Source organism: Juglans regia, chromosome 1 (genome assembly GCF_001411555.2).
Source record: "Juglans regia cultivar Chandler chromosome 1, Walnut 2.0, whole genome shotgun sequence".
Taxonomy (NCBI): Eukaryota; Viridiplantae; Streptophyta; class Magnoliopsida; order Fagales; family Juglandaceae; genus Juglans; species Juglans regia.
The window spans coordinates 9,131,395-9,158,276 of NC_049901.1; the positions used below are offsets into that span (position 1 = coordinate 9,131,395).

The window sequence follows — 26,882 nt, forward strand, 5'->3', positions numbered from 1 at the left end:
AATAAGGGACCCACCTGAAAAGAAATTAATTTTTTAATAGTGGACCCCACTCTTTTTCAAAGCGACTGCACGGCGTTTGCGCATTCCACGACTGTATGTAGCATTACTCTTATCTTAAACCCTACTTTATATATGTTGTTCTGATCCACATTTCAAATGGTAACCTTGCCTTGAAATCTGTGGAAGGGGCCATACCGTTGCAACACAAGTACCCCGTTATCGGGTTGTATATATAACAGGGAGGCAGAGGGTTATTGCTTGATTATAAGTTAATTACAGTGGAGACCTCCCTCAGTGGGCTCCTTATTTTCCACTAGCTAACGAAGGTTTGTTCTTATTTTTTAATTACATATTGTTCAGAATCTGTTTTTAAGGAACTTTCATTTTAATTTTTGTCATCAACTCAACGTTCCTAACTTAATTTTCATGAATCTTCCCTTAGGTCATTAGGTGGACGTGGCACCGAGTCAGCACGCCGACCAATGGACCTTACTTTTCTTTGCAGAACTTTATATTGACAAGCTAGGCGCTAACAAAATATATATATATATATTTATTATATTGACATAAAATCCGTGTGAAACAGTAGAAGAGATATCAATTAAATTTATAAAAAATCTATTCAACTTCTTACTATTTATACAACTTCCACACTCCACATTATTTTTAATTTTTATTATTTTTTTCTTTTATTAAATATTTATTATATAAATAATGAATAAATAATTTAAAATAATTTAAAAAAAATAAACTCAAAAAAAAAAATTTAAAAAAATATTAAAAATTTTAAAAATTTAAAAAAATATAGAGTGTGGAGTGTGGAGTGTGGTGGAGGTTGTGTAGCAAAGCTCTTAAATTTATTGATGTCTAGTTTCTAGTTTAAGCCCGAAAAGCAATTTATTTATTTTTAAACTCAAAGTGGCACTGATAAAAGATCAGAAATACAAGAAGTAGGGATGTAATAACAAAAGTTTAAATATATATAGAAAGTATAATGCATAAAGTAATATTAAAAAAAAAAGTAGCTAAAAAGTCAAAGCCCAAAATTCTTTTGTCAAGAGGCCGAGACCATGATGATGAACAGATACGATTTAATTTTGTCCATCAAATGAATCGAGAATCGAAGGTGCTTTTTATGGAGAAATCTAGGCTAGAAGCTACTTTGATTCACATTCAAGAAATTAAACATGTATATATATATTTATGAAAATATAACTATACGATTATATATACTATATACCTTTGATGAGTTATATAATATAGTATAAAAGAAATATTTTTGTTTAAAATTTTTTAAAACTATTCAATCCGTTTTAATTAAGAATTTTTGTTTAATAGATAGTTTGTTTATAACCAACTTGTAAAATGGCACAATTCCAAAGAAAAAAAAAAACAGTTTCATTTTCCCTTCCTTTTTTCAAGCTGGTACGCTACTAATTAAGAGGGCATTTCTCTTACAATGCCATTCTTAATTATCCCGTAAATTAAAGCTCATGATCCGGAACTAGCCAACAAAGAAGATGATCAGAAGATTAATCCTTCATGATTTGGATGGAACGCAATACACAAGTAGAACTCATGATGAATATTAATTGGTATATATGTACCTAGAAAAAAACTTGTAGAAAATTTAGATGGGTGATCGATCTTTTATATAAATATATATTTATATGAAAGCTTGCCTCCTCCTCGATCGATAAGAAACAAATTAAATACCATAAATACCTCTTTTGATTTTCCAATTAAGTAGATAAACACTTTAGTTTGCAAGAGATATACATGATCAACAACGTCGTATGTATATATATACCCCCATCTTCAATTAATGTATCTTTTGGTCAGAATATATATATCATCTTCTTATAAAACAATTAATGCATGAGCATCAGGCAGGCGGACTATTTAGTGATTTGCTTTTTATATGTCTGAAGCTAGCTGCTTAATTACAAAATTTAAAAAAAAATTAAAGTCAAGTTATAAACATATGCTGTCGGATTACACGCACGTTGATCATGTCATAGATCAAATGATATATATTTATATATATATATATATAACTTTTTCCCAATCCAAGTAGTACTACCTATGGATCAGACGGAATAAATCATGATAAAGGCCGTTCCATTATTAATATGCAATCAGTTAATTATTCAGGCAACATCGTAAACTTATCAACCAATTAATATTTGGGCATTAATCTTCCTCAATCTTTTGAAAACCAGTTGAACCAAACTGGATTGGTATAGATATATTTTTTAATTATATATATATATTATATATTATATGCTAATTTGTTAATTAATATTATATGAAATTTTAATCTTATTATTCAAATTTATTAACCTCACTAATAAGTTAGACACAACTTATACTATACTAGTAAAATCAGACACTAATGAATTAGTAATTGTTAATAATAAATATTAAATTATAGCAATTAAGTTTAGCATTGAAAAAATTATAATATTAAACTTATGTAATATCACATGTGTAAGCAGTAAACTGAAAAGACCGAACTGAAATCTAAAATTTGAAACTTCCAATTCCAATTCCAATTTCAGTGAAAAGATCGAATGTTTGGTTCTAAAATTTATCCAAAACTAGACCGAACTGGACCAGTAACATTAGGGTGGCAATTTGTGGTTACTGGTCATGTTCGTGTCATATCAAATCATAGACATTCGACTATGTTGGTCAATTCAAGTCCGACCTATTTAAATAACGGGTTGTGTCGTGTTACTCATTATGACCCGTTTAATAATTAATTATAAATATACCAACATAATACAACTTATTAATTACAACCATTTCATATATATATATATATCAATGGGTTGAAGTAACATGCATAATCGATTTGACTTGATTAATATAATTTCATATAAAATTTAAAATCTATATTTATTAATAGTCACAATATCTTAAAAAATAATAAGATTAACTACTAACAAAAAATATCAATATTTTTTAAATTTTAACTTATAATAAGATTAATATTACAAACCCTACAATAATATATATGAGAATAGATCTAGAATTGTAATATTAACAATAAAAGCGTAAGCATATTGAGAAATACTAATATTACAATCCGGAAATAATAAATTTTACTTTAAAATAAAATCTAAACAGATTATTGCAAGTTGATTTCGGGTTAAGCGGGTTGACTAGTTTATAATCGTGTATTAACGTGTCAACTCATTTTGACTCGAATCCGTTTATATCAAATTCAATTTGCTAATTTCGTATCATGTTGTGTTGATTTCACTCATCGTATCACATCTTACAATCCCTAGCTTACACCCTGACACTGAATAAATTAATCAATTTATTTTACTTTTTTCGTTTTCTTTGCGATATACGTTAATTTTTCATATCTATGGAAAAATAAATAAGCATAGGTTTGCCATCTCATCATATATAAGTACAAGCCATTAGGTCCATTCATGTTTGTTTTTCTTTTTTGAATCATCTAAACTTCTGCCATTATGAATTAAAATTGTAAGTTCTTTGGAAAAGAGCATGCACACATAAACGTTCCAAAATATTTTCTCGTACTTGCCCTCCCTGTTTTGAACATATGTTCGAACTTCCAATATCGGGACTTATATATGCTAAGTTTTTTTGTATATAGTCGGTAGATATAATAGTCGTGCAGTCATCTATATCACATCAAATTTAAAATGAATTATTTCTCACTCATCAACTCTCTCTCTCATTAGCTTGATCTTTCTCTCAGTTTTAGCAATTCGGTTTCTCTCTCATCAGCTTAATCTCTATTATTAAATGTCTTCACACCAATCACATTTGCACGTCATTTATATCAAACGCTTGCAACAAGCGTTTTTAGGAGAAAAAAAAGTAATTAAAATACATATTATATTATTGTATTTTAGTACTTCCCATCTTTCGTATGTCTTGATTTTCTTTTTTGATTTGATCAATATCGACATATTATATTATTGTTTCACTTTCACATCGTACTCACCCAGCTAGCATAGTACGATTGACTCTAGTACCATATACACGTGGGCTTCACACACACACACATATATATTTTTAATTATATTATATGGTACCAGCCAGCTACTCCACGACATGTCACCTGTAACATGACGGCGGCCAGTACCAGTAACTTATTAGGTCTTATTAATTAGAATTAAAAATGTTGTAGTTTCATTTTATTTTATATCGTATAATTATTATAATTTATTTAAATATTTAAATAAATTAAATATAATAAATAATTAAATTTTTTAAATTAAAAAAATATAATTATATTAAATAATTATATTTTAATAATATTTTATTTTATTCTTAACTATCATCTCAATTCAATTTATTATCCAAACCACCCTTTAATAATACTAAATAATGGTACTAATGATCATAATAATTACATATTCAGAGAGTAATATTACGTTGAGTTGCCTCTCTAAGTACGACCAGGGTTTTTCAGCCAGCCAATGCATGCATGTAACGTCCCAGGTTAAGTAGCTCAACTAGGCCAGGTTTATGCATGCATGGTTAGTTTTCGTTCATCAGTCTACGTCGAGGTTTAGCTAGCTCTTCATGAATATTACACAATCATATAATATACCGAAGAGTTGCATATGGAGTCCAATCCCAACAAATATTAACACTGATGGACCCGTCTACAATGACTTCAAATAATGATCGATCGGAGCAGCTCTTAACCCACTTAATTATCCACTGGTGCAAATCAACACACAAAAAAATATTAGACATACCACGTTTCACTCTTATATATCTTTTTATGATAAGGTGTTATTATCTACCAACATATAAATTTTTTTTAATTCAAATTCACAAAATGTATTAAAAGTAGGATATATGGCATAAAAAATTATTGTAAAGAAATTGATAACAAAAAAAAAAAAACAATAACTACATGAATTTTGTTTCGAGTGAGTTTATAAAACTACGAGTTCATTGACTCAAAAATGCCTAACTAGGGAGTACATCTACTGGACAGGCCGTACATATAATATATATATATATATAAAATAGACACATGACATGACCGACAGTCAACATTATTGCCTTCATGATCTGATCTCTGATCCATTGATTCATTTTCAAACCCAATTCTTCTAATTCATCTAGCACTCTCATTAGAATAGCTAAATTAAAATATATTTTTTATAAATGTAAGATGAATTTAAATTTTAACTATTCTATTTATATAAATCTCTACATTGGAATAGCCATTTTTTCATTATATGACAATAAAATAATATAAGATGAATTTAATTTTGACTATTCACATCAAATCTCCAAATTGAATTATCTATTTATTTATTATATAGTAATGAGTAATTAATAATTTTGAAATTTTTTTAATTTTTTTTAATTATGAATTTATTTTATTTTTTCATATTTTACTATTTATAATATTATATATTAATTTGTAATTGTATTCTAATTATATTTTTTCAATTGTCATTTAAAATGGAGAGATAAATAATTAATATTAAAAGGAAAGAGAAAGAAATAATATAAAAAGGATTTAATGAATAAATAGTGTCTTCCAAATTTGAAAATTAGTTTGGATATTACTGTAGCTATATTCCATGTGAGCAATTTATAGCTAATTCAATGTGAGCTATATTTGGAATATAGCTAATTCAATGTGAGCAATTTATCCACCTAATAGTTAAATTCTCATTAAATTTAACTTTTAGCTAATCCAATGAGAATGCTCTTACCAACTCTCACGTACGTCCGCTTCCCCTAAACTAGCTACCGCTAGCTAGTGAGTTCGAAAACTTGCTTAGATAGTTTTAAATATAGTAGTCAACTACAAAAAACTCACCACCCACATGACCCACTTGATTCAAAACCTAGTTTGTCTGCAACCGCCGCTCTCATCTCACCTCCCCCAGACTGCCCCCGAATGGCCAGTACAACATACTCAATATCATAAATACATAAATCCTAGGAGAAAGAGAACGCGAGAAGAGAAAGATCAGAATAACAGGCACAGACTTAATTTGACTAGTACTACTAGCTATTGCCTATGGCTAGTTCTAACCTACCGCCATATCAACCCACCTCCAAGCCTTCCAAGCCCACCACCGGCGCCTGCATCTCCTTCTCAAGGAAAACCACCAACCTCTACTCTCTGGTTGTCTTCCTCTTCATCACCTCTTACTTTCTCGGTGCTTGGCAACGAGGCGGCACCGCTATTCCCACCACCAATAGTTTAGTATCGGATGCATGTAGTCCAGTACTACTCGATACCAACCTAAACTTCAACACCCACCATAGCCTCAACGATGCCGGCGAAACTTTACCCTCCATCAATACTAGCAAGAGCTTATACCCTCTATGCGACGTGAGTTACAGCGAGTACACTCCCTGTGAGGATGCAAAGAGATCGCTCAGGTATAGCAGAGATAGGTTGATATACAGGGAGAGACACTGTCCCGAGAAGAGTGAGCTCTTGAAGTGTCGCGTGCCGGCACCATATGGGTACAAAAATCCGTTTGCGTGGCCGAAAAGTCGGGATCTTGCGTGGTACGCGAATGTACCGCACAAGGAGTTGACAGTGGAGAAGGCGGTGCAGAATTGGATCAGATATGAAGGAGATAAGTTTAGGTTTCCGGGAGGGGGGACTATGTTCCCAAATGGTGCTAATGCGTACATTGATGACATTGGGAAGTTTATCAATCTTAAAGATGGGTCTATTCGGACCGCCATTGATACGGGCTGTGGGGTGAGCTCTTTCTTCAATCTTGCTCATGTTAATCTGTTCGTTTTCCTTTCTCGAGTATCGGTCCTTCTACGATTTCATTTCTTTTTTATGGTCCTTTTGTTATTATTTTTACTTTTTTGTAGAATTGAATAAGATTGCATATAGTATTTCGCATAATTAAGTCTAAGGCCGTCCAGACCAAAGGGTTTGATTAAATAAATCCACCACCGTTTTCCACTGTACATGTTAATAAAAATAATAACTATAGAAAAGAAAAGGATAAAAAAAAAGAAAGAGAGAAAAGATATATAGTCCAATTGGCTAGCACTGTTCCGGCCACTGTATATAGGAAACTGAAATCGACTAGCTATAGAATCAGCTTTGACGGTGCAAAATTATCTTGCCTGTAATATTTCGCAAGATTTTGGAAATCATATGCTTGCCAATTAAGATGACCATAAAAGAAAAAAAGCCAAATTAAATCTTGAATAGGGTATATTATAGAAACTTTAGTCTGGCTTGGTTACGCAAAGGAAAATATCTCATCTCATCTAATATAATTATTATAATTTTATATTTTATATTTTTCAAATTATAAAATAAAAATTATATTAAAAATTATATTTTAATAATATTTTATTTAATTTTTAATTTTTATCTCATCTCATGTTATATTATAACGATGATTGACCAAATTTGTCTTGTGGTTTGCGGTTATAAGAACATTCTCATTGGATTAGCTAAAAGCTAAATCCAATGAGAATTTAGCTATTAAGTGGATAAATTGCTCACATTGAATTAGCTATATTCTAATATTTGGAATATAGCTACAGTAATATCCAAACTAATTTCTAAATTTGGAAGACACTATTCATTCATCAAATCATTTTTATATTATTTCTTTCTCTTTCCTTTTAATATTAATTATTTCTCTCTCCATTTTAAATGACAATTGAAAAAATATAATTAGAATATAATTACAAATTAATATATAATATTATAAATAGTAAAATATGAAAAAATAAAATAAATTCATAATTAAAAAAATTAAAAAATTAAAAAATTATTAATTACTCATTACTATATAATGAATAAATAGATAATTTAATTTGGAGATTTGATGTGAATAGTCAAAATTAAATTCATCTTATATTATTTTATTGTCATATAATGAAAAAATAGCTATTCTAATGTAGAGATTTATATAAATGGAATAATTAAAAGTTAAATTCATCTTATATTCATAAAAAATGTATTTTAATTTATCTATTCCAATGAGAGTGCTCTAAGAGAGTCAAAGTAAAAACGAATTGCTAAAGTTAATGGGATTTTAATTATCAATAATTACTAAAAAGATTACAAAATTCAATGGCCGGGATCGTCAGAACCTCTGACAGATCATATACGTACTTTTATAATTGTGTCATTTTCTGGTCAAATTATTCTATTATTCTGTGTGCCTGCCAATTGTATCCATTGTGCGTGGATCATACGCGGGTACGTATCGTTCAGGAATTATATTTTTCCTATATTTTTAAGGAAAATGATAGGGATATATCCTGCTGATCCCGCTGATCATGGTCCCGTTCTATTTTTATTTTTATTTTTTTATTTAATGATTAAAAAAATATTTTTTAATAATATTGTGAAAAAAATAATGTGAAAAAAAAAAAGTTTTAGTTACTTATCACTAAGAGTACTATACAAAAATTAAATATGATTTTTGTACAATATATGCATGTGGGTGAATATATATATATATATAATTCAATGATAAACATATGATGCTATTATGTTCAGCAAAGTCACGTGTGAAATATCGCTACGCAAATCAACAAATGTGAACAGGAATAAAATCTAAACTAATGATCGATAGATGTTATAACATCGCGAGAATCATTAATGTTCAAGTTGACAAGTTGTTACATGACCTGTTGCAACGATGCAGGTTGCAAGTTGGGGAGCATATCTTCTCTCCCGTGACATCCTGCCAATGTCATTTGCCCCGAGGGACACACACGAAGCTCAGGTGCAATTTGCTCTGGAGCGAGGTGTTCCTGCTTTGATTGGTATCATTGCCTCTAAGCGACTTCCTTACCCATCCAGAGCTTTTGACATGGCCCATTGCTCTCGCTGCCTCATTCCATGGGGCCAACATGGTACTACAAATTAAGTTTAATTAATTTCATTTTTGTGGTCACTAGATCAGTACTTTAATGCCATATATAGGTGGGCTTTTCTTGTGATACAAAGTTAATGATGCGAATTTCTTATAATTTGTTATGTTATATAGGTGGGCTTTTCTTGATTGAAGTTGATCGGGTTCTACGCCCCGGTGGGTACTGGATTTTGTCTGGACCACCCATCCACTGGAAGAAATATTGGAAAGGTTGGGAAAGAACAAAGGAAGATTTGAATGCTGAACAGACAACCATTGAGAATGTTGCTAAAAGCCTTTGCTGGAAAAAGTTGATAGAGCAGGATGATATTTCTATATGGCAAAAGCCCAACAATCACTTAAACTGCAAAGTTCACCGTAAACGTCTCACCCAAAATCCACCTTTCTGCCCAGGCGCTCAAGATGCTGACAAGGCCTGGTATGCATGCACGTTTGTGCTTTCCTAATTTAATTTCGGGCTTATTATTCGTAGTACTGTTTTTATCATGAAAGATTGAGCCATTGGTGCTGGGCTATTCCATCATGCGTATATGTTCGTAATTTTGACCATTTTCAGGTATACTGAAATGGAGACTTGTTTGACAACCCTGCCTGAAGTTTCCAACAGTGAAGAAATAGCGGGTGGAGAGCTGGCAAAATGGCCTGAAAGACTGTATGCGATCCCGCCTAGGGTTAGCAAGGGAACTGTGTCGGGCGTTACTATTAGACTAGAAGACCTCATGGTGCCTTTTCACAAACAGATGGTGCGCACTCCCTGCACCACAACAGATGCAGACAGTCGGTTACAACCTCCTTGCCTTTTACAACAGCAGAGCATCACACAACAACAAGAAAATTCTAGAAAGCAACAGTAGAGAAATCAGTTACTCTTCTCTACGGTCATTTGTAATAAAAACAATTATTTTATCTTACTCATCTTTGTATAAATACACTTGGCTCTGTGTAAGATATATACGAATGAAGATATTCTTTTATGACTCTCTTCTCTACTCTAACATGGTATCAAGAGCCAGAAGACTATCGTCTCTCTGATCCATGGCTATTTCTTCAGATTCTCCACCTCCTTCCTCCAACCTATCCTCCTTTTCTCATATTGTTTCTACCAAACTCACCACCGATAATTACCTCTTATGGAAGGTACAGATCTCTGCCTATCTCAGGGGCCAAGATCTCTTTCAATACATCGATGGCTCCCTTTCTCCTCCTCCAAAAACTATAACAGATTCGACTACCAACATACCCAAACTTAATCCAGCATTTCTCTCATGGCAACGCACGGACCAACTCGTCCTTAGCGTCCTTTTCTCTTCCCTCTCTGACTCTATTCTTGGTCACGTTCTTTCATCTATCACGGCTCGTGATTTATGGGTTCGGTTAGCCTCCATGTTTGCTTCCCATTCCCAGGCAAAAGAATTTCAAATCCGCTTTCAACTCACTAATCTGTCGAGAGGTGATCAACCAATGTCTGAATATTTTGGCAAAGTTCGTATGCTAGCTGATTCACTTGCTGCAACTGGAAATCCCCTACCCGAAAAAGAAATTGTTACATACCTGCTTAATGGTCTTGGCCAAGCATATGAACCCTTCATTACTTCCGTAACCACTCGCGCTGATCCTCTCTCTTCTGAGGAGTTGTATCAACTTCTTCTCATACATGAGGCTCGCACTGCTCATTTCACCAGGACTACTCTCTCCTCTATTGAACCTACAGCCAACTTCAGTGCTTCAAGTGGAAAGGATCGTGGTCGTGGACGTGGAAATGGCCGTCAAGGTAGAGGAAGAGGCCGTTTTAATAGCAATTCTCGTGGTGGCAGAACACCTTCGTTCACAAATCCACCACCCCACTACACTGCTCAGCGCCCTACATGCTAGGTTTGCAACAAGTCTGGTCACGTTGCTCTTCAGTGCCGATACAGGTTTGATCATTCCTATCAACTTGAAGCTCCTCGATCATTCTCTGCAAATTACACGGCCCCTGCCTCTTTCTCTGATTCCTCATGGTACCCGGACTCAGCAGCAACACATCATATAACAAATGATCTGAGTAACTTGAATATTTCTTCTGAACAGTATAGTGGTGGTGAAACAATTCGGGTTGGCGATGGCAATGGTCTTCCCATCCAAAATTTCGGTGACTGTTCTTTCTCACCTGTGCCTTCTTCTTCTTCTTTTTCACTTCGCAATCTGTTACACGTCCCTTCCATTACAAAAAATCTGGTATCTGTGCTTCAATTTTGCATTGATAATTCATGCTTTTTTGAATTTCATTCATCTCATTTTGCTGTGAAGGACAAACACACGAAGACAACCCTCCTCACAGGGCCAACGCGTAATGGTCTATATGTTTTTCCCTCAGCAGCATCTTCATCTTCTGTTCCCTCCACTCATCTTGGTGAACGAACCAGTCTAGAGCAGTGGCATCGTCGGCTAGGACATCCTTCCCTAGCTCTTGTATCCCGCGTGCTGCACTCCAGATGTCTACCTGTTCTTTCAAGTGCTTCCGTTTTCAAATGTCCAGAATGTCCTTTAGCTAAGAGTCATCAGTTACCTTTTTGTAACAGCCAGACTCAATACACTCGGCCCTTAGATTTAATTTGTGCCGATTTATGGGGTCCGGCTCCTTATACTTCACGCCTTGGATTTAAGTACTATCTCTCATTTGTTGATCATTATACACGATATACTTGGTTTTTCCCTCTTAAACTCAAATCTGATGTTACTCAAATTTTCACTTCCTTTCTCCCTTATCTTGAACGATTATTCAATTCCAAACTTAAAATTCTACAAACAGATGGTGGTGGGGAATTTAAACCTTTAACTCAGATTTGTCAAAAATTGGGAATAACTCATCGTCTTTCGTGTCCTCATACACATCAACAAAATGGACTAATCGAAAGAAAGCATAGGCACATTGTTGAAACTGGCCTTGCTCTTCTGGCCCACTCCTTCTTACCCTTTTCCTATTGGGCTGATGCTTTTGAAACCGCAGTTTATTTAATTAATCTTCTTCCATCATCTATTCTAAAAAATAAATCACCACATTTCCTTGTTCATAATTCTGAGCCCGATTACAAATTTTTAAAAGTGTTTGGATGTGAATGTTGGCCTAATCTCAGACCTTATCTCTCAAATAAATTGAATTTTCGTTCTACTTCGTGTCTTTTTGTGGGTTACAGCTCATCTCACAAAGGCTACAAATGTTTGGATCTCAAAAACAACAGACTATACATCTCTAGAGATGTTATTTTTAATGAGATCTCTTTCCCTTTTCTACGGCCCAACAACAAATCTCCTTCAGCACAAGTCAGCCCACTCTCAAGTCCAAATGACCGGCTCGTTGCTCTCCCGCTTCTCTCTAAGTCCATACTCGGGCCCGGCCCAAGTCAACCCATCACACAGCCCATTCCGTCACTTACATCTTCATCTACCTCTTCATCCCCGTCACTTACGTCTTCGTCTACCTCGAGCTCCCCTGCATCCACTCGTTCCTCTTCTCTACCAGTTCTTCAACCCCCTCGCTCACCGATCATTACGCGTGCTCAGACTAATTCTTCTAGACCAAGACAGTTCACCGATGGCACCATTCCTTATTCCACTCGCTTTTGTCTCACTACCTCCATCACTGTTCCAGACGAACCATCTAGTTACTCAGCTGCTTCGAAATTCACAGAATGGAGAAATGCAATGGCTCAAGAATATGCTGCTCTTCAACAAAATTGTACCTGGAGTCTTGTACCTCCCACACCCGAATCTAATATTCTTGGTTGCAGGTGGGTATTTCGCACCAAAACCAACGCAGATGGTTCTTTTCAAAGACGGAAAGCTCGTCTTGTCGCCAAAGGGTATCATCAACTCCATGGTCTTGATTATAATGAGACCTTTTCTCCTGTGGTAAAACCCTCAACTATTCGGCTTGTTCTCTCTATTGCTGTATCTCGATCATGGCCTTTACGGCAACTAGACATTGACAATGCATTTTTGCATGGATTACTGCATGATGATGTATATATGCAACAGCCTCAGGGATTTATAGACCCATTACATCCCACATATGTGTGCAAGCTGCACAAGGCTCTCTATGGCCTCAAGCAAGCACCACGAGCTTGGTTTGCACAACTTAGCTCGTGGTTACTTGCATACGGGTTCACGGCCTCAAAGGCAGATCCCTCCTTATTTATATTACAACATGCGGATGTCCTACTTTATCTTCTGGTCTATGTTGATGACTTGGTCATCACGGGGTCTAAATCCTCAGCTATTGATCTGCTCATACGTGACTTAGGCTCTGCCTTTCCAGTCAAAGACTTGGGGAACTTGTCTTTCTTTCTTGGTCTTGAAGCCGTTCACACTTCAGCAGGCCTCATTCTTACTCAACGTAAGTATATTAAAAGCTTGCTCACACGAAGTCAGATGCTTCATGCCAAAGGCATCTCTTCTCCCATGGCTGCGTCACTCAAACTGTCCAAGTTTGATTCTCCAGACTTTGATGACCCGACCTTATACAGGAGCATTGTTGGTGGCTTACAGTACCTCTCCCTCACCAGACCAGATATCTCATTCGCAGTGAATAAAATCTGCCAATTTATGCATTCTCCAAAACAGTCTCATTGGAGTGCTGTCAAAAGGGTCCTTCGGTATCTCAAAGCTTCTATCAATCATGGCTTACTCTTTAAGCGAAATTCCATCTTCACACTCCAAACATATTCAGATGCGGATTGGGGAGGTTGTCCCGATGATCGACGTTCCACCGGTGGTTTTTGCATCTATCTTGGCAGACACCTAATATCCTGGAGCTCGAAGAAACAGAAGACCGTGGCACGATCAACAACAGAAGCCGAATACAAAGCTTTAGCATCATCGGCTGCTGAGACCATATGGCTTCAGACTGTTCTTAGAGAGCTGGGTATTTCTCTTCCTCAAGCTCCAATCTTATGGTGTGATAACATTGGAGCCACCTATCTCTCTGTCAACCCGATCTATCACTCCAAAACTAAACATATGGACATCGATTTTCACTTCGTAAGAGATAGAGTTGCTGCCCGTGTCTTACAAGTCAAATTCTGCAGCTCCAAGGATCAACTAGCAGACGTCCTAACTAAGCCACTGGTTGCAGAGAAGTTCACTCATTTTCGGACAAGCCTCAACGTGGTTGACACCCCCTTGGGCTCGCGGGGGCGTATTAGACTAGAAGACCTCATGGTGCCTTTTCACAAACAGATGGTGCGCACTCCCTGCACCACAACAGATGCAGACAGTCGGTTACAACCTCCTTGCCTTTTACAACAGCAGAGCATCACACAACAACAAGAAAATTCTAGAAAGCAACAGTAGAGAAATCAGTTACTCTTCTCTACGGTCATTTGTAATAAAAACAATTATTTTATCTTACTCATCTTTGTATAAATACACTTGGCTCTGTGTAAGATATATACGAATGAAGATATTCTTTTATGACTCTCTTCTCTACTCTAACAGTTACAGCTGAGGTTTTCCAACAAGATGCAGAACTATGGAAGAAGAGGGTGTCATATTATAAATATGTAAACCAACAGTTAGGACAAGCTGGGAGGTACCGCAACGTTTTAGACATGAATGCTCACTTGGGTGGCTTCGCTGCTGCGCTAATTGATTACCCACTTTGGGTGATGAATGTGGTTCCTGTCGAGGCAAAGGTTAACACACTTGGAGTAATATACGAAAGGGGATTGATTGGAACATATCAGAATTGGTACACATGCACTTAAATTTCTGTAATTTTTTTTCATTTGGTTTGATTAAATTTTACAAGCTAGCTAGCTAGCAGCTTGAGTAGCTAATTAACTTTTGGCATGGGCTGCAGGTGTGAAGCCATGTCTACTTATCCAAGAACTTATGACCTCATTCACGCTGATTCCGTCTTTAGTCTGTACAAAGACAGGTAATTTCTTTGTATCGAAAGGGAAGAATATATATTATGTTTACTAGTTAGAAAACTGTAAATTAACGTACGTTTTGACTTGCATTTTTTCGTTGTAGATGTGAAATGGAAGACATTCTGCTGGAAATGGATAGAATTTTGAGACCAGAAGGAAGTGTAATCTTCAGGGATGATGTTGATGTTGTGATAAAGATCAAGAATGTTATCGATAGATTGGAATGGGACAGTGTAATTGTTGACCATGAAGATGGGCCTCATCAGAGAGGGAAGCTTTTACTTGCGGTGAAGAATTATTGGACTGCTCCTGCTCCCGATCAAGAAGAACTCCAAACAGCTACTTAGAGCTTGATAATTCTGTTCATTTTTTTACCTTCATTTCCATTTTTTTTCTCTGGTTAGTTAATATTGAAGTTTGGAATTTGGCACCGCATGCAGTACAATAATAAGCCTCGTTTATTTTCAAATATGAGGTAAGATAAAATTATGTGAATAGTATTGAGATATGTTAAGTATAGATAAAATAAAATAAAATTGTATTTATATATAGAGATGAGATGATATTAGTTTAACATTTTTATGAAGTATTTATGGTTGTAAGGCCCACAATCTTTTTCTTTTTTTCTGAACTATGTTGCGTTTTGTTTTTTTTTTCCTAATATTTCGGCATTTTCCAGCCACTGGGATCCACTAATATTTACCTCTTACGTTTTGCTATTTTTTTTAAAGACCCTTCTAGAGTCACCGCAGGGAGCTCCCGCGCTGGGAGCTCCCTGTGCTGGGTACTTGAAGTGTTTTTTTTTTTTTTTCATTTTTAACATACATTTTTTTAATATTTTAAAATATTTTAAAAAAATTAAAAAAAAATCTCATCACTATTAAAAAACATTTTTTAATAAAAAAATAAAAAAAAATAAAAAAAAATCCCAGCGGAGCTCCTATCGGGAAAACTAGTATTATCTCTTTTTTTTTTTTTTTTTCATTTGGCGTTACTGCCACAGTTCGGCAGATTCATTGTTCTGACATTTTTTTTTCCACACATTCCATCGTTACTGTTACTGGGACCACTCATAAAAACTATTTACTACCAAACATAAGAGAATGAAAAGATGGAAAATGCTGGAGCTCCCGCTGGGGGCTCCCGCTGAGACCTCCCGCTGGAGCTCCAGTGTATTTTATTATGTATTTTTTTTAATTTTTTTTTTATATAGATGTTTTTAATAATTTTAAATATTTTTAAAAAATAAAAAAATTTATAATATTATTAAATAATACTTACTTAATCACGAAGTAAAATAAAAAATTATTTTTATAATTTTAAAAATAATTTTTTATTTTACTTCGTAATCATGAAGTATTTTTTAATAACTTTTTTTTTTTACTTCTTGATTAAGAAAATGTTTTTAATGATGTTTTAAATTTATTTTATTTTTTAAAAAATATTAAAAAATATTAAAAAAAATTATATAAAAAACAACTTAAAAAAAAACACATACAATATATACTGCTGGGGGCGAAAATGCTAGAGCTCCCGCTGGGGGCTCCCGCTGGAGCTCTAGTGTATTTTTTTATGTGTATTTTTTAATTCTTTTTTTTATGTAGATGTTTTTAATGATTTTAAATATTTTTAAAAAATAAAAAAATTTATAATATTATTAAATAATACTTGCTTAATCACGAAGTAAAATATAAAATATTTTTATATGATTTTTTATTTTACTTCGTGATTAAGGAAGTATTTTTTAATAATTTTTTTTTTACTTCTTGATTAAAAAAGTGTTTTTAATAATGTTCTAAATTTATTTTATTTTTTAAATAATATTAAAAAATATTAAAAAAATTATATAAAAAATAACTTAAAAAAAAAACACATACAAAAATACACTACAGCCCAGCGGGAGCTCCCAGCGGGAGCCCCCAGCGGGGGCTGTAGCACGATCCATGAAAAGATAGGCCCTACTGACATCTTTTTCTGTATACAGTATAATTGATAAATAATAATAAAATAATAAGAAATAAAAGGAGATTAGATAAAATAAAATAAAAAATTAATATTTATTTTCAGAGAATATCTATCCGTACAAAACTTAGAAAAATTTTTAAAATTTTATATTTTATCTCTCAAAGCAAACGAGGCCTTATTCTTTGCACATTTCAAGTTACATCCACCACTAGTCAACTATAATATTACTGAACTTTATATCCGATGATTGATAGAAAAATACATCTAACTAGTTCCAGTACTGAGTTTATATTGTTTACGAAATAGCTAGGATCTTAGAATATAATTAATAGCTATGTATTCATTTGGAATAGTTTTTTCATAATTTGGTTGGACCTTTAATTTGATGCCATTCCTACAATGAGAAATTGTTATTAATTACTGTAAAAAACATTAATGGGAGTAATAGCTAGTAAATTAGCAACATAAATACAAAAATCTTTAAAAATTCATTAGGTCTAGTTTGGTTTCACAGACCTTTCAAACTATTTCATCTCAACATCCAAACATGTCATTTAAATACAAACATTTTTCAATTTCAAAATTTTAAATTTTTAACTTTTTCATCTAATCATTACAACTTTCTTAAACTTTCAAATAAAAGATAAAAAATAATTAAACTTTTTCAAATCTCAAAATAAAAATTATATTCTAAACATATTTTAACTTTATAATTTTTTATTCAACTTTTTCTTTCTTTTCTCAAAACTCCATAAAAATCTTAATTCAAATTATTTCATCTTTTAGTCGACGGCATGTAGAAGAAACTTTTGGTATTTTTGATATTCTTCGCTGGCCTCTGGCCATGCATGATCATGAGCGTGGTGAACCTAATATGCAAGTAATTAATTTGGTGACTCATGCATGCATTATGACTCACCTCTTATCGTTTGAACTCTTAACTATATATAATTGACCTAATAGCCTCAAAAATTAATTAAACGTATCGTCTAAAAAACGACCTAGCTAGCTAGTTTTTGAAAGATCAAAACGACCAAGTGATCATGGCAGCCCTGAAGTCCCTTGTCTCTCTCAGCTCTCAAGTTGCAGTACTGCTCGTCCTGCTCATGGCACTTGCTGTGGAGATCCAGACAGCTCAGGCGCAGACCTGCGCGGCTTCGCTCAACAACCTTAACGTGTGCACACCCTTTGTCCTGCCAGGTGCCGCCAACACCAGTCCTAGTCCTGCGTGCTGTGGTGCACTCCAAGCAGTGCCGAATGACTGCCTCTGCAGCACTCTCCGGATCGTTGCGCGGCTTCCCGCTCAATGCAATCTCCCTTCCCGCTCTTCATGTGGTAATTCTAGCTGCTGCCAATTCAATTCTTTTCCATGCTGATTGAATAGTGATATTTTATACGTACTTTTCTTGATTGATTTTAAGGGCTATTTATACGCAGTACGTACTTCCGAGTGTGGTACTGTTTCTCTTACTAAAATGGCTGACTTGATCTCGACGTACTCCTAACAATTTTTTTTTTTCTTTTTTCCAATGTATATACAGGTGTAAATTAAAGAATGAAGTGGCCGGTTCGGGACTCGTCAATGAATAATGTTGAAGTTTAATCATTTTGCCTTTGTTTTTTTTTTCTTTTTTTTACTTTTTCCTGATCAGTACGTAATGTCGCCTGACATGGGAATACGGATCAATCAGAATAATGGGAATCAGACGAGAATTAAGTACGTACTTCGTGTTTAAATGAAATAAGCTGGATGTTATATTTTGGCTGATCAGAAAATGTGTAGTATGCAGTTAAATACTGGCATGCATTTATGCATGGAGCACTTAATAAATGAGCTGCATGCAGATCTGATTTGTATATATTTATATATACATACGTAATGCCAGAAACAAAAACAAACGAGAAAACGAAAAAGAGAAAAATGAGAAAAGAAAGACAATTTAAACTGAAAAATGAGCCGTATGGAGCTCCACAAGTACTGTGGACTGGATCATTAACAGGAAACGAAATTCCCAACCTAAAAATATTGATGTGATGTTACATGATCGTGTGTAAATAATAGTAAAAAAATAATAAATAATAAATAATAATAATAATAAAATGTTTGTGCATAATTACCTCACTTATCAAACACAACTTAATAGTACACTAGTTTGGCCCTTAAAAGGGGAGCTATATATGGTCGGAAAAAATCTACACAACCTTTCATCCTCCACACACCACATATTTTTTAAATTTTATTATTTTTTTCTTTCATCAAATTTTTAATATATGAATAATGAATAGAAAAATAAAATTATTTTAAAAATAATAAACTCAAAAACAAATTTTAAAAAAATATTAAAAATATAAAGATTCAAAAAAAATATGGTGTGTGGAGGTTGGAAGGTTGTGTAGCATTGCTCGTATGGTCGCTGCCTGCAAATCATGACTTTCAGATTACAAGAGTGATTTTTCCTATTCATTGAAAGTTTTTCTTATGAAAACAATTTGTATGAGTTTCTCTCCATGAGAAACTTCTATATATATTATATTATTTATCATAAAGATTATTACAATAATAACAAGTAAATATATTATGGTGAAGTTTTTTTTTAAACTATATATGATGAAGCTAATTTTTTTTTTCTAAGCAAGCAAGTGAACTTCATTAATATTAGAAAAGATGATACATGATAAGGGGTAGGGATCCCCAACAAATACCCCATTACTTGGTCCCTACCCTTACGATCCCTACAAAGAAGGGTTGGGGATCCCCAACAAATACCCTGCAAAGGTGGTGAAAAAAAGAAAAACAAAATGGGTTATTGTACCAATTTCTTGGTTCTTACCCTTATCCTATAAAGAAAGTTCTGTCTTAAAAGATAGTCTGTTAGTAAGCCACTACTGGAGGTGGTGTAAGAGGGTGCACTAGTGTAATCAGTTGCCTTGAGATATTTTTTGGAGAGACTCTTAGTCCTTTTTTCAAGATCATAGGTTAGGGAAAGCGATAACATAGTAGGAAAATAGATATCGGAATGACAGATCTGCAACGGAACAAAAGTCTTCTCGTGCCTCTGTATTGGCACGTGTGGGCCACGCGCTGGTGGTTTGGAGGTGAGGTGGGTCCAATCTAAATGATCGGGAGGTGGGGGATCCACTAGTATCACCCGTGTCGCCGGCAGAGGTGTCAGGATGAGGCAATGTATGGTCACGCGTCAACCTTTTTGGTGTGATTTCGAGTCATCCCAGTAGATTGGCGACTGAGGAGTGGCGTGGTGGGGCGCGTGTCGACTAATGGTGGCCAAAATGTGATAAATCTGAGGAAAACCGAAACGGTAGGAGGAAGAGGAAAAAAAACTATCATGAAAGCATATTCACATCTAGATAGCAAAAATGGAAAGGAACAACGTAAGGAAATGTAGTCTCCTCTCCGGCGAAGGCTATTACGAAGATAAGGATAGGTTTTTTCTAGGAGCAATGCTAGATACAGTCTCCATTTGGAGACTGCAATACAAGCCTAGGTAATTTTATCTTTAATTTTTTTTAAAATTACAAAACTATTCCTCCTAAAATGATGCTTTTTATCATTAATAAAGGGCTTGTACATGCAGTCCCCAAGTAGGGACTGCAAATAAAATTTCTCTTTTTCTAGAGATAAGTCAAACTTTCTCTTTCTAAAAAGCAGATATCGTTGAAAATATATGGTGAAGCTAATTGAAGGTGAACATATTAGTAATGTATTATTAGAGAGTAAAATTAATGATTTTTTATTAAGAATAATGTTAGAGACAAGCATAAAATGCACAAGTAAAATAGTCTTGTGCATGCCTTTTGTAAAAAAGTAAATCACACTAAGAAAAAATAAAATTTTTACACATTTTTATGATGAATTAAAAGACTTGCATGAAATTTATACCATAAACTTGTACATCTGAAACTTGTATATATTTTTATTTTTCTATTATATATGCCACAAACTCTTCTCTAGTATCTACGAATGCACCCACATATTTATTTAATAATTATAGTTAATTCTCGCATCTCTTTGAAATTACACAAATCCCTCCAAAGTTCCAAATTTCGAGGGACTTCCCATTTGAGAGACTTCCTTTTTCCGTGAACGAATTCATCACTGGAATCCGAATTCCTAGTTCCTACCTCACCTCGAAAGGTCCCACCCTATCTATCTCCAGCGATGAAGAAGGCAGGCCTCCCGTAATCCAAAAACCTCTCTGCTCAAACCCTATCTACAGGTACAACGCCTCAGGTACTCTCCGCCTCTCTCCGAGTGTGATTTCAAACATTTTGTATGCACTTGTTTAAATCAACTTGCATCATAAACTCGTATGCCTTCTGTGAATTTACGTTTCGTGTTCACGCGAGTGCGTTATATATGGAAATTTTGCCCAAATTGAGCTGCTGAAGTGTAGCGCTTTGAGAAGTTCTTGAAAATTTGTGCTCCAGTACCAAAATGAACTGTTTGAATTTTATAACCCCTGAGTTTTTATGTTTCTCGATTGACGAAGTCTTTGAATTTGTAAGCAAAAGCAAGGAGACTGCATTTGGAGTTGGAGGTCCCTCCCAATAAGTTTTGTATCGAATGTGTATTTTTCTAACTCCCTAAATTGACAGAAATGAGTGAAAGCAAGAATTATTAGTTAAATAGAAAATTCCAGTTAAAAAAATTTTACTTTTTGCTGTCTTGGTGAGGCCACATCTCTACTAGGACTGTGAACGACTAATCTTTGTCTACATGGACCTTACCCATTTTGGACTTCAGCACGCATAAGGATGTGATTTACTGATACAATTAACAGTGGTATCGTCAGTGGAGGGCAGTTTCATGGGGCGGTAAATTAACTTAAGAGAGTATATGTGCATATATAATGAGTCTGATAAGCAAAAACTGACCATTGCGTTTCGAAAGAATCACAAACTCTTCAAATATTGTTTCTTATCACACCTCGCTTGGCTACTTTAACTTTAGATGCCAATTGAAGAATTAAGAACTGAACCAAGCTAAACCTATCTTAAAAGCATGTATGCACTTATAAAGTCAATTCAAAGCTTTAACAACGTAAAAGATTTATATTAAAAAATCATCACTGATTATTTTTTTGATCGGTCGCTACTTCTAGATTATTTATAAAGGAGAAGACTCAAAATGTAAGAAAAGTTTCAAAAATCTTTTTCTATTTGTGTATGCTGTTTACCTGCATTTATGTCCATTCCTTGTTGCATATAATTTTTGCTGAGACCCAGATTTTAGGCATCTTATTCTGCATTTTCCTGTCGGATGGATTCTCTTGACACACCAATAATTTTATGGTCCATCTATCTCAGCATTAAAACCATTGTGGATGGAGATATGTAATCGATTAATTTTCTTTTCCACAGAGAACTTTTGCATATTTATTTCTTCCTTTGATTTTTTTTTTTTAATGTTCCACTCTTGCGAAGGTCAATGGATACGGATGATGGATCAAGTAGTCCTCTCAAAGAGAACATGGATAGGACACTTCAAGCATCAAATAACTTGGACTTGAATGTGGAGCAGGACTGTCGCAGCCCGAAATTTATGCATAGTAATGGCATTCAGTCCAATCTTTACTTAAAGGATGGAGTCAGTAAAGATGCAGCACTTAAAATCGGTACAGAATTTGAATCAGATGAACATGCATACAAATTCTACAACAAGTATGCCAGATTAGTAGGTTTCAGCGTTAGGAAAGACTGGGTAAATAGGAGCAAGGTACATGGTCAGGTGGTATCTAGGAAGTTCACTTGCTCTAGAGAGGGTTACCGGAGGAAGGACAAAAGAGACATTAATGTGAAGAAACACCGAAAGGAAACTAGAACCGGTTGCTTGGCACATATGATTATTACTCGTCAACCTGATGGTAAATACCAGGTTACACATTTTGAAGAACAACATAATCATGACAATGTAAACCCAACTAATGCTCAAACCTTGTCATTGCAAAGAGAATTTAGTTGTTCTCCTGAGACTGAAGCTGGCTCTGCTACTAATTTGGAATCATGCTCAACGTCAACATTTGAATTGATGACTAGACAACTTGAAGTCCGGGAATCTCTTGATGTTCTTGCCCTTGATTCTGACAATTATCTTCAATCTGAAAGATTAAGAGATATTAAGGAGGGAGAGGCAGGACGTTTGTTGCATTATTTTCAAAGGCAGCACTTTGAAAATCCATCATTCTTTTATGCATTACAGCTTGATATTGATGACAAGGTAACCAACATATTTTGGGCTGATGATAACATGGTACTGGACTATGACCATTTCAGCGATGTGATCTGTTTAGACACAACTTCCAAATCAAAGAAAGACTTTCCCCCATTTGTACAGTTTATAGGAGTAAATCATCACAGACAAGTCTTGATTTTTGCTGCTGCACTTTTATATGATGACACTGTCGATTCTTTTAAGTGGCTATTACAAACTTTCATAGAAGCAATGTCTGGGAAGAAGCCAAAGGCTATTCTCACAGATCAAGATGCAGCAATTATTGAAGCAATGAATTCAGTCTTACCAGAAACAAGCCATCGTATATGTGTATGGCAGATGTATCAGAATGCTCTCAAACACCTTAGCCTTTTAGTAAAAGATGTGGATTCCTTTGCCAAAGATTTAAAGAGCTGTATTTATGACCACAAGGATGAGGAAGATTTCATTTGTGGCTGGGAGTCTATGCTGGAAAAATATGGTCTTCAGCACAATGAGTGGTTAAGATGGATGTTTAGAGAAAGAGAGAAATGGGCTGTGGTATATGGTAGGAATACTTTTTTTGTTGACATGAATGGCTTACATCTGGGTGAGTGTTTATTTAATGACTTGGGGACTCGCTTGAACTTGGACCTTGATATTCTTCTTTTCATAAAATATTTTGAAAGGGTAGTAGATGAGCAACGTTGCAAAGAAACTGAAGCTAATGATGAAATGAGCAGATGCATGCCAAGACTAATGGGAAATGTGGTTTTATTAAAGCATGCCAGTGGTGTTTACACTCCAAGGGCATTCGAAGTACTTCAGAGGGAATATGAGAAGTGTTTAAATGTTGTTGTTAACAGGTGCAGTCAGAATGGGTCATTGATTGAGTATAAAGTGAAGAAATTTGGACAAGCTCGCGAACACACTGTTACCTTCAATTCTTCTGACTCTACAGTTGTTTGCAGTTGTATGAAGTTCGAATATGTTGGTTTTCCATGTAGCCATGCACTGAAAGTACTTGATCATCAGAATATAAAGATTATCCCTTCCTGTTATATCCTGAAGAGATGGACAAAAGATGGAAGGTCTAGAAGCGTGAAAGATTGTTACAATTTTACCATCGAAGATAATCCTAAGTTGGTTGTCGCAAGCCGCTACAAAAGTTTGTGCCACAGAATGCTTAAGTTGTCAGCCAGGGCTTCTGAGTCTGAGGGAGCATTTCAATTTGCTGCCAGACAACTTGATGAGCTGATGGAAGGGGTGGAGAAAATTTTGACCTTAAAACCTGAGGATGCTCAAGCTATCACCTCAAGTAGCACAGGTGCAAATGCCTCTGAAAGTGAGCATGCAGAGACTTTTCTGGATAGAAATGCAATTGATGATCAGGATGAGAACAGAGTAAAAGGACCAAAAGAAAAGGTGAGTGGTAATTCTGATAGAGGTCCACCAGTCAATGTGAATGGAAAACTTTCTCATACCAAAGGAGTTCAGAATATAGAAGCATCCCCACAGGATATTGTGACCTGCATTTCAAGTCCCTCAAGGGCATATATTTCACCTCAAGCCACCACACCAAATACCATTATGCAGGTGATACTTTGCTTTATCCTTATTTCCTAGCACATAATGCGGATATTTATTTTGTGTGGCTTCTATTTTTCATTGTGCAAGACTTATTTAATGTTTACCCTTCGAAATTGAATTACACAGGGTATGTACAATTTTGAAGCAAATCAGGTGGTTCAGTGCATGTACCAGCAATCTAATCTGGTCATGGACCAGCAACCCAATCCTGACATATATCAACCAGCTAACATCTTCTCTAACCAACATGATTTACCTGGCCAATCTCAACTATTACAGGTAGTTATTTATCCCCACTTGCATTTTGGTTGGGTTTTGAAGTAATTCTCATACGTGACCTATGTCATGTAGGAACCTCTAATCCATAACCCATACCACGAGTCTGTCTCAAGCACCAGTCAATTGAGGCAGGTAAGTAAAGTTTTGGATAATATTCATCAAATTTGGCAACAGTTTTCGCTTTTAGAAGAAGACATCATTTTCATACTAATTAGTTTCCTTCGTGTTATTGACAATAGGCAATGGATCTTGATGTCCAACATGAACATTCATCTTCGTTCTTACTTTTTGACGAGAGATACAGAGCTTCCAGCAACTATCTTGGGCCCAAGTGAAAAATAAGGGAAGTTATACTTCTCTCTCATCATTGTCTGTCGTGTTCTGTACAGTATCAAATTCTTGAGTTCATACATTAACCTCAAAGGATATAAAGGCAGCTTTACTTCACAAACCAAAATATATTGTATTTTGCTCCGTTCCTTTTTTTTCTTTGCTTATTCCTTTTTCCAATTTTATTTACTTTCTTATTTCCTACGAAGGTAATAATTTTGTTCATGGATCTCTCTCATCACTGTATATATGTTGCCTTTTTCTTCTCAATTTCTTTTTCCTTTTCTCAGTAATATCGATAAAATCCAAGAAGCAAAGAGAGGAAAATAAATGCCTGCAGTGACGCGAAGATTTCCCTTAGTTCCAACCACAACTTGCATTGGTTAAGAGATGGGGAAGATCGAGGAATTAAGGTGACTCTCACAAAAGAAAGCTAGTGTCTGGAACTTCGGATGATTTGCTTAACATCATCCCTTTAGCCCTTCATTGTTAAGCGGTCGACAATGCGCCTCAAGTAAGTTCATGGCTGCGGTGAGCTTTTGTGCAAGGGTAGTGCTAGTGTGCCGCATAGCTTTGACATGTCCACTAGTACAAATTTTCATTCATTCTTTTTTTCTTTACATATTTTTAACATATTTAAATATTTAAAAAAAAATTACATCAATACATTAATTGTCACTTCTTTAATCAGTAAGTAAAAAAAATTTAAAAAAAAAATAAATGCATGAGCATTTGAGATAACGTAGTAATATTATTCTCTGTGCAATGGCCGCGTTACTGCTCATGAAGTTGCCTCAGATTAGATACGAAGCATCACCACAACCTGCTGCAGAGAGCCCTGTTGCATGTCGGAGAGATTTTGAGACCAAAAAAAAAATTTATGAAATAATTAAGCCCTAGTTCAACATGAAAAAAGGATATGATTAAATTTCCCAACATAGTATAGAATTTAAAATATCTCGCATTAGGAAAACATCAATCTGCGTAGACGCACATAAATATTTTTGAAAATCACAGCGCATCTGCTGTTTGCATTGTCCTCGAAAGTCGAAACATCCCTCGTAAAAACAAAATTATGCTACAGATAAATATTAGGTAAAAGAAAGTGACCTGAGGCCTCGTTCGTCTGCCCAAACCATCTTAATGATCACGTCTAATATAATTATTATAAATTTTTTAAACTTTTACATAAAATACAATAAAGAATTTATTTTTTTAAATCTTAAAATAAAAATTATATTAAAAAATTATATTTTAAAAATATTTTATTTAACTTTCAACTTTCATCTCATTTCTTTTGTGTAAACAAACGAGACCTTACAAATGAAATTTGTTTTGATATGAGCAAAATATAACCTATCTTTGAAAAAAAAATAGTGGAGGGGATAAAATATCTCAGCCCATACTGGGTTTCCAAGCCCAACCCAAGGTGAGGAGGAGTTTCATCAAGAAGCAAGAAAGAGAGGACAAAAAGTGAAAATGTGACTTAAAGAAGAGAAAATAGGATATAAAGTAAGGGAGGAGCAGTGGATAAAGGGGGCTTCCAGATGACTTTTGGAGGGGATTTCGACTTCTCTTTTAGTTTCTTCAACCTCATGACAGGGACTCTAGCAACGAGATCTCTCCAAAAAATAGAGCTCTAATATCTATTGTATAGTGAGTATGAGAGATTATAAAACAATCATATTATAGTGGATTCTC

General features: G+C 34.6%; 2 protein-coding genes across 5 annotated transcripts; both read left to right on the plus strand.

The window, feature by feature from the left end:
- Window positions 1-6,054: 6,054 nt before the first annotated feature.
- LOC108998626 (probable methyltransferase PMT15) lies at window positions 6,055-25,336 on the plus strand. Of its 4 annotated transcripts, XM_035694840.1 has the most exons (12): window positions 6,275-6,739; window positions 8,667-8,877; window positions 9,012-9,315; window positions 9,454-9,592; window positions 10,669-10,680; window positions 14,384-14,625; window positions 14,737-14,814; window positions 14,913-15,116; window positions 22,226-24,578; window positions 24,699-24,851; window positions 24,924-24,983; window positions 25,091-25,336. In XM_035694840.1, exons 1-12 carry the CDS (start codon window positions 6,641-6,643, stop codon window positions 25,184-25,186), a joined length of 3,951 nt encoding a protein of 1,316 aa, XP_035550733.1. In that variant the 5' UTR covers window positions 6,275-6,640; the 3' UTR covers window positions 25,187-25,336. The 4 variants fall into 4 exon arrangements, with proteins under 4 accessions (XP_035550737.1, XP_018830778.2, XP_018830777.2 ...); XM_035694844.1 differs by lacking the exons at window positions 10,669-10,680; window positions 22,226-24,578; window positions 24,699-24,851; window positions 24,924-24,983; window positions 25,091-25,336 and adding an exon at window position 12,739 and having other exon boundaries at window positions 6,055-6,739; window positions 14,373-14,625; window positions 14,913-15,156; XM_018975233.2 differs by lacking the exons at window positions 10,669-10,680; window positions 22,226-24,578; window positions 24,699-24,851; window positions 24,924-24,983; window positions 25,091-25,336 and adding an exon at window positions 9,752-9,759 and having other exon boundaries at window positions 6,055-6,739; window positions 9,454-9,585; window positions 14,373-14,625; window positions 14,913-15,156.
- On the plus strand, window positions 17,749-18,550 carry LOC108998628 (stamen-specific protein FIL1-like). Its single transcript, XM_018975235.2, has 2 exons — window positions 17,749-18,109; window positions 18,316-18,550. Exons 1-2 carry the CDS (start codon window positions 17,818-17,820, stop codon window positions 18,324-18,326), a joined length of 303 nt encoding a protein of 100 aa, XP_018830780.1. The 5' UTR covers window positions 17,749-17,817; the 3' UTR covers window positions 18,327-18,550.
- Window positions 25,337-26,882: the final 1,546 nt, after the last annotated feature.

Bases quoted from the DNA above. Each gene is read 5' to 3' on its own strand.
- LOC108998626 (XM_035694840.1), top strand. From the start codon at position 6,641: ATGTTCCCAAATGGTGCTAATGCGTACATTGATGACATTGGGAAGTTT. The intron at 8,878-9,011 runs GTACTACAAATT...TATGTTATATAG, and splicing joins CATTCCATGGGGCCAACATG to GTGGGCTTTTCTTGATTGAA. The intron at 14,626-14,736 runs GTACACATGCAC...CATGGGCTGCAG, and splicing joins ATTGGAACATATCAGAATTG to GTGTGAAGCCATGTCTACTT.
- LOC108998628 (XM_018975235.2), top strand. From the start codon at position 17,818: ATGGCAGCCCTGAAGTCCCTTGTCTCTCTCAGCTCTCAAGTTGCAGTA.